The following is an 8,058-nucleotide window of genomic DNA, read 5'->3' on the forward strand; positions in this document are numbered from 1 at the left end:
ATATGTTATACTAATTTACTAATAGCCAGCTAGTTGCTAACCCCTCTGCCATTTGGTGAAAAATCTTTGACAACTTTGCTCTTACATACTTGTTACGATAACAAGAAGCCATTGTACATTAGAGAGGCCAAGCAGTGTTAAGCGAAAATTATTTTACTGTATTTCTTTTTCCATAACTTGCGAAATTGTGTGGAAATATATGAACACTAATGCAGGACTAGCTTGCCAGTTGGTAGCGCTCTGCTAATTGGCGCTAACTCCTTCAGATGTTTTCAGAGGAAAACAGTGTTTAATTTTAAATATTACATATAAAATATATTCTTTTGCATAAGTAATATAACCTGAGAAAGCACTTTAATTTTAGTAGACAATATTGAAAATATATATATAAATAAAAAAAACTTAGGGACACCCACTCTCCACCCACATTTAACACACACCTATACAGAAAACGCTACATACAGAGTCTCAGTGACTCTGAACAGTCACAACAACAGCGCTGATAATGAATGTGTTTGAGTCGTTCTAGAGGGGTGATAGGGGACTCTCGGTCCCCCCCCCCATGCCCTCCTTACCTTTGCGGCATTCTCCTCGATGCTGAGCCTGTCTTCGGGCACATCTGTCGGCATCTGCAAGCTGAAATGAAGCGATCGGGAGTGAGGAGTCCGGAAGACACAGAGCAACGCCAGGAACGACCCTCTGAACCCCCAGCCCAGTCATTTAATGAGCACCAGCTCCACCGGCCCGGTCTGGTTTCTCACCTCTCAGGTGTCTGTCGGCAACTACAAAGTATGCACGGATCCTCTCTCTCTCTCTCTCTCTTTCTTTCTCTCTCAATCTTTCTCTCTCTCCTCCCTTGCGTCCTCCCTCCCTCCCTCCCTCCCTTCCTCTCTCTCTCTCCCTACCTTTCTTTTCTCTTGTCTCCCTGCTCTCTCACTGCTTTCTCAGGTTATAGGGCCCGGGTCCAGCTCCGCAGGCAACTCGGTAATTCATCACTTCAGACTGACTGCTGTGTGACTCACACCTACTAAATGCTTTCCGGATCCAGATTTCCTGCTGAGGAGGAAAGATGAATGTGGCCAACAAAAAACAGAAGACAGGAAGAAAAGAGCTTTTCTGTAGGTGTCTGCTGCAGATGCATGTAGTTAATTAATTAAAAGGAGAGAAAACAGAGCTGGGGTGTAGCTTGAGAAGAAGCAGGACTGTGGAAGGATGGTCAGTGTCACGAAGCTCTCATTAACCTGTGGTACCGGAGATGGGGGCGATGCAGAACACGGCCTCTAGAGGGCAGTACAAGACAAGCTTTTTCCCTGTTATTTGGTTACAGAGTGAGGATATCCTTGGGAGATATGTACAATTAAGCAATTTATTGGGTTGTTTCTTTAAGAAAACAGAGTTATGACAGTCTGTCTGACTCCCAGGGCCGATCTGGGATTCTACAGGACTGGAGGGAGGATCTGATACGATGGCCACAACTATCACCACCACCAAGGTGGCGGTCCATTTCATCTTTTTATATTGACCGTGTTTGATGGCGCTGTCGTCTACTTTCATTAATGAATTAATTTCTTAAAGGAATGTTCAGAGGGATTAAAAAAAAAAAAAATGAAGTAGATAACTCTTGTAATTTTTATTTTGTATGAATATGTTTGGGGTTTTTTTTCCGAGGCTGAAGCTAATCTGACCTGGGCCATGAGCAACGGTAATAATTTTACTGATTAAAAGTAAAATGCTTCATAAACAAATTTGTACCATTCTTGAACTGCATAAAAGTTCAAGAATGGGGGGCATAAAAAAATTCAGTTCAAGGTCCACAAATTGCCCCTGGGCAGCACTTTGGACACCCCTGCACTAGGTGGTGCTACAGCATCTGTTCATTTTCCTATTGACAAACGCTGCTCTTTTGAATTAAAAAAACGATAAAAATTTACAGTGTAGTGTGTGGCCTGTAATAAATCTCACACTTCTAAGGCAGCCCTTGTTTCGAACTGCCACACAAGGAACCCTTTTTTTAATACACTATCATTTTTCCCCCAAAATGTCTGGGCACGCCACTGAAGAACGGCCACTTACTTATCTTAAAAACTCAGAGGTTTATGACTCCTCTGTTTTGTGACACACTAAGCTGACGTTTGAATCGTGTCTCTACAACCAGAACAGTTTTCATCCTGTCCCGTGAAACCTCGATTGCCCTTGGCGCCTCCAGGCCAGCAGGGGGCCTTCAGTGGCCGCTTATTGCACTTCTGCCTTGGGCCGGCTCTTCTACAATACTCTGTATCCTGCTTTTGAACACCTTTAGATATATTTACCACACATCTGCATGAACACAGGTAGATAGATTATTCAACATGTGTGTGTTTTGGAAGTATTTTGTGTCAGAATATGTCTGACCACTAGCAGTCGTGCTATTCTCACTTCCCCCCCCCACACCCTACACCAACCCCCCCCCCCCACAAAGCAACAATGGACGCCGGCAGTGAACAGCCATAGTGCTATTATAGCCCTAATCCTGCTCCTATTATACAGGCCAGAGAGAGAACGAGAGACACACACACAGAGGGGGAGGTAGAGCTGAAGATGAGGTCATCCCAAACAGCACACACCCAGGGTCAACGCTTCACTATAGAAGCACAGAGATAAAGGGAGGGATGGATGGGCATGTGGCTGCCAAAAAAAAGAAAAAAAAGGAAAAAAAAGGCCTACCGGGGACAGAATGTGGGAGATACACGGATATGGGAACGTGAGAGGAGAGGAGGTTAACACCTCGCTGCAAGGTGTGCAATAAAACATGGACACAATGCAAGGTTTTTTTTTTTTTTTTTAAACAACTTTGTTTATTTCATACGCGTATGAAACCACACTACAATGGGAGCGGGAAACCACGGCGATGGCCCTCGCTTCTGTAATAATGTTAATTCTAGTCACGACAGAGTAAAATGATCAACTGTAGGAAAGTAAAAATACACACTAATGGAATGGAAACCAGTGAAATAATTAGAAGTACATAAATAAACATTAAATACTGAATAAATAAGTGAATAAATAAAAGAACAATTGATTTCTTTTCTCTTTTTTTCTCCTTTCTTTTTTTGTACCTACACTCACACAAAAATAAATAGCCTCTAATGAATGAAATCTGGCGTTGTAACTCCAGCTCAGAAAATATCTCAAGAACAGTTTGTGTTTCCGTCTTTGTTTTGATTCCTGACCTGTTAATTAGTCCCACAGCGTCTGAGTCCACAGTGACCAGCTCTGTGGTGTCACATTTTGCTTTGGATAAGGAGACCTGCAAAGGTCTTCCCCCAAAAACATCTTCCTATTTACACCAAGCATTCTGTGTCTTTACTCTGCGATGGATTGCTTCGAAATACATTTCCAAAACCCTACATCCCTGCATTAGCAGAAAAAAACAAAAAAAAAACAAAACTTGATTGTTTGTAGCAAACAGCAAGTCTGTACTTTGTTCTTGGCTGAAGGCCACTAACTAATATGTTCAGCTAGTAAGAAAAGGAGATTCCTTTAGCTAAAACACAAGAGCAATGTCACAATCACTGACGGATTCCTCTGAAAGGTATCCTTGTACATTCTTTAATCTATGATTATTCCTTTTTTTTTGCATTTTATCTATTTATTTATTTTACAAAGAATAACAAGTGTTTTTGAGCTTAAAAACTTTGGTAGGCAACTGTGAAATATTAGCTGGCAAATATTCAACTGCATGCCATGGAAACGTGATCCAATCCCATATCACTCCACGTATCATCACTGCACTACTCAGACCTCTGCAGCTTTAGCAGCGTATTGTAAAAAAAAACAAAAACAAAAACACAAAAGAAGAAGAAGAAAAATGCTACAGTGAGCCTTGATTACTCATTTGGACATATGGAAAGTACATAGCAGATATATTCTATTATTGCATAGATGCCACGCTCAGCAGTGAGAGGGACTATGAAGCTCTTTTGATCTGTTGCACTGGTTTCAGGAGAGCTCTCAGGAGGTTTTTGTGCTTTCACAGAAAAGTGTATTTTCAGTGCTTTGCAAAAATGTGAATATCTCCTATTTTTTTTATTTCTTTTACATTTTGTAGCTTAATAACCATATACTTTAAAGGGGCAGCTTTGTGTGTTTTCCAGGCACACAGTGCCATTATGTAGCACAATCAAGGATGTTAACTTGAGTTGCTATAAAAATACTATTTTACTTTGTAATTTAGTGCCTTGATTTTGGGTCTTTGTCTCTTTAAAAACTCCTGCTCTTTCTCAGAAAAGTCAATTTCACATTATACTGCCCCTCAAAGGGCATTTTAGAGATTATTTTTTTGTGCTGGACCAACAGAAAGTAGCAAAACTACTGTGAAGTGGAAAAGCAGGACATTCCTGCCATAAATACTTTTTTTCTCCACCTGTTGGTTAGAGCTGATGGGAAATGCGCAACAATAGAGAACTAGTTGGAGCCTGCAAAAGCTTAAAAACATGAGTGCTACAGCCGAATGGTTTGGCTCCAAGCATACTGGGTTGTTAGAATGGTCCAGACATGAAATAAAAAAATAAATACAAAAAAAAAAAACCTATGCTGAGATTTAAAATGTTGTCATTGAATCTGACTGAGCTGGAGTCAGGCTGGAAACATTTCAGTTCAACTATTTAGAGAAAATACCCTGATAAGACTTGAGCTGTTATTGCGGCAAAATGAGTTTCTACAAAATACTGACTCAGATGGACTGAACAACATTTTTTTTTGATTTAGAACTTCTCCTTTCAGTTTGCAATTATGCACTGCTTTGTGTTGGTCTGGAACAAAAATGTCAATAAAATGTATAATGTTTGGTTTTTAAGTGTCAAAATGTAAAAAAAAAAAAAAATGTTCAAGGGATATGAGAACTGTTGCAAGGCTCTTTACCTACAAAGTCAGACCGCATCGCTTAATTTTCTTTCCGTCACTCAAAGTGTGTTTTTCACATTTGTAAAGCCCAAAAGCTACCTGAAGACGCCTCTCTTTAAAATACCTCTCACACATAAACACAACCATGCACACACACAGATCTTAGTTTTCTGCCCCCTCCTCCATCCCCCAGAGTGTCATCACTCATCAGTTATTGCTCCATGTTGGCTGGTCTTGTTAAAATGCTTGGTAAACTCAGAGGAAGTAGTCGGGGGGCGGGGATGGTGGGTTACTGGTGCGTGTCTGAGGGGCCGCCTCGCCGCCGGCTCCCGGGTTTGTGCTGAGGAGTTTCTCGTAGCGAGCCTTGTAGGCGTCCCTCTCCCTCAGCACCCGGGTCAGCTCACACTGAAGCTGTTCCAGCTAAAGAGTTGGGGGGGGGGGGACAAAAAAAACAACACAAAATTATTGCTTCTTTGAGTTTTTCTTAATGGCGCTGCAAGGATTTAATGAAATAGTCGGTAAAATACATCAGCAGAATGTTCCGGTAATGTCTGCACTGTTTCACGTTCTCAAAGTTTAAACCTCCCATTCATTAAAACTTTGTAAGAAACGTCACACACACATCATTGCTTGCACGTAGAAGGATATTATTATTACACCGACCCACCTAAAGCCGGTCTGTGTCTGGGAGATCTGATGCAGTTTGTACAGAAAGATTAGGCGTTCGCTAAGAGGGTCGAAGGATCAATTCTTCTCTATCTGGAAGCCAGTGCTGACGTACCGACACAGACTCAAAGCCATGCCCTCATAATCTCATCAAGCATTTTCCTTATCTATTATTTTATATATTTAATTATTTGAAAGTTATTTTATTTCTTCATTTATTTATTTTTTGCTATTTTCGTTTTGTATAAACTATGGTTTCCCATACATAATATTTTGAGTAGTTTGTTCCCGATGATAAAAATGATAAAATTTTTACATTTTATTTACAACCTTTTGGTTCAACTGTAGCTCTAGGTGTCCATTTGTAATCGCAAAAATAGTTCAAACACAGTTTTATTTTGTTTTTAGTAAAAATAATAATAATAATAATAATTTTTTAAATAAAAATTCTCATTTGAATTTAGTTCTGGACTTTGACTATATATGTGTTGATTGAAACCATCCCACTGCCGTCTGTGTGCTTTAGATCGTCTTAAAAGGGAAAAATACAGATTCACCTTCAAGTGTTTTGTGAAGATAAATCAAGAAATGTATTCTAGAATTTATCTCCATCCACCTTCCCATCCCACTGGCTTCCTTCAGATTTCTCCCCACAGCATGATGTGACCACCACCGTACGTCACAGTGGGCAGCGTTGAGGTGGATGTGCAGTGTACGTTTTTAGCATTCAGGCCAAAAGCTTCAGTTTTTGTCTCTCTCGCCAGAACGTCCTCCTTCACATGCTGTGCCCCCTACATGTCTTGCGCCAAAATGCAAACAAGACTTTTTATGACTTTTTAGCTTCTCATCTGTCATGGCCGGATTTGAACAGTTCAGGAAAAAAAGTTGCTCTCTCAACTGATTGTCCCACCTGAGCTGTGGATCTTTACATCTCTTTTTCAGAGACACCAGGAGCTTTTTTAGCTGATTCTCTGATTATTGCTTTCTGTGTTGTGTGAAAGAGTAAATAATACTCAAAGTTTGGGATTATACTTCCATAACAAACTGTTTTAAACTTCTCCACACTTTTCTGTCTGACCTTGTCAGCATCAAGGTCTTCGTGATGCTGCTAGTATGCAGTATACATCTAGCTTCACAGAACGGCTGGATGCATACTGACACTAAAATGCACACAGGTGGACTTTAGCTTCAAATTAGGTGACTTATGAAGGCAATTGGTTGGTTTATTTAGGGGCATCAGAGTAAAGGGGGTTACATTCAACAAGGTTTGTCGCAGAAAGCAATAAATTAACATCATGATATATCAAAACAAACTCAATAATTTCAAATTCTCTCTCTTTCTATCAAAACTGGATGATGAAAGTCTTCAGTCAAGCCCTTATTTTGAAGGGCAGTTTTGCTCACAGACTTCATAAGTCATTTTATTTGTTGTTTCTGCTTTGTTTGTTCATTCTGGATATTTCATATGTCTTCCAGTCCTAGTGGTAACTGTTCATTAGAATTTAAAGTTTATTAATCTCTGAAAATGTGTCCTTGCATTATTATGCCATTTCCATTATGTTTCTTGAAAATGAAACAGAAAGTTGATGTTTACCATTGTGGTAATACTTTATTTGGCAAGGTGTGCATGACATAACACCTGTCATGAACATGAAGGAGTCTTAATGAATGTTTATGACTGTTGTCATTAAGTGTCCTTCGGTAAACGGTGACACTTTTAATGCACTTTTAATGCAAAGTTGCATTAAAAGTGTCAACTTTGCATTATTTGGTAAATACTAACACTTTTTAAAGCTAAGTTGCATTAAGCCTCGCATCAAACATTAAAATTGTTGACTTTGCATTAAAAGTTACCGAATCACACTTCATGACAACCGTCATTAGCATTCATGAAAACTCCTTCATCTTCATGACAGGGGTTTCGTCACGTTTATAACAGCGTCACGTCAGTCTTACATGCACACCCAGTCAAATAAAGCGTTACCAAGTCTGTCAGTCAAAGTTTTAAACATCAGTGTGTGTGTCTACCTGTTGTGTGAGCAGGTGTTTCTCTGACTCCAGCGCGTGCCGGTGCTGCAGGCGCTTGTAGCGGCAGGACTGGGCGTAGCCGCGGTTTTTGAGCGTGCGACGTTTCTGCTTCAGGCGCACCACCTCGTCCTTGCTCACGCCACGCAGGTGTCGGTTGAGCTCGCGCACCGACAGGCTCACCAGCTGCTCGTCGGAGAAGCGCTCGTTCACCCCACATGGCTGAGCAGATGGGCAAAACACACACAGTTAGCTAGCTGGCAACAGTTTCGACGCCGAGAGGAGTGTGCACGTTAAAGGAATGTGAAATAGGTTTGGGAAAACATTTAGACTTTTATGTTACTATGATGTTTGGGCTACGTGTGATGTGTTAAACTTGGTGTGTGTGTGTGTGTGTGTGTGTGTGTGTGCGTGCGTGCCTGCGTGTGTGTGTGTGTGTGTGTGTGGGTGTGTGTGTGTGTGTGTGCGTGCGTGTGTGTGTGTGTG

The 8,058-nt window shown here is 40.8% G+C and overlaps 2 protein-coding genes across 4 annotated transcripts in view; both read right to left on the reverse strand.

Moving 5' to 3' along the window:
- The window catches only part of LOC103463821 (GTP-binding protein REM 2-like), an 8,945-nt gene extending 7,714 nt beyond the window's left edge, over positions 1-1,231 (reverse strand). Inside the window, exons 1-2 of one of the 3 annotated variants that reach the window (XM_008407428.2) lie at positions 1,025-1,231; positions 576-636 (exon numbers count right to left, since the gene is read on the reverse strand). In XM_008407428.2, the coding sequence (XP_008405650.1) occupies positions 576-629 (54 nt within the window). In that variant the 5' untranslated portion in view covers positions 630-636; positions 1,025-1,231. The other 2 variants (XM_017304556.1, XM_008407427.2) reach the window with 2 other exon arrangements.
- Positions 1,232-2,820: 1,589 nt separating this feature from the next.
- nrl (neural retina leucine zipper) overlaps positions 2,821-8,058 on the reverse strand; it is a 9,466-nt gene continuing 4,228 nt past the window's right edge. The window contains exons 4-5 of the mRNA XM_008407426.2: positions 7,576-7,794; positions 2,821-5,301 (exon numbers count right to left, since the gene is read on the reverse strand). Coding sequence (XP_008405648.1) covers positions 5,137-5,301; positions 7,576-7,794 — 384 coding nt within the window. The 3' untranslated portion in view covers positions 2,821-5,136. The remainder of the gene's footprint in view (positions 5,302-7,575; positions 7,795-8,058) is intronic.

This window comes from Poecilia reticulata, linkage group LG4, assembly GCF_000633615.1.
Source record: "Poecilia reticulata strain Guanapo linkage group LG4, Guppy_female_1.0+MT, whole genome shotgun sequence".
Taxonomy (NCBI): domain Eukaryota; kingdom Metazoa; phylum Chordata; class Actinopteri; order Cyprinodontiformes; family Poeciliidae; genus Poecilia; species Poecilia reticulata.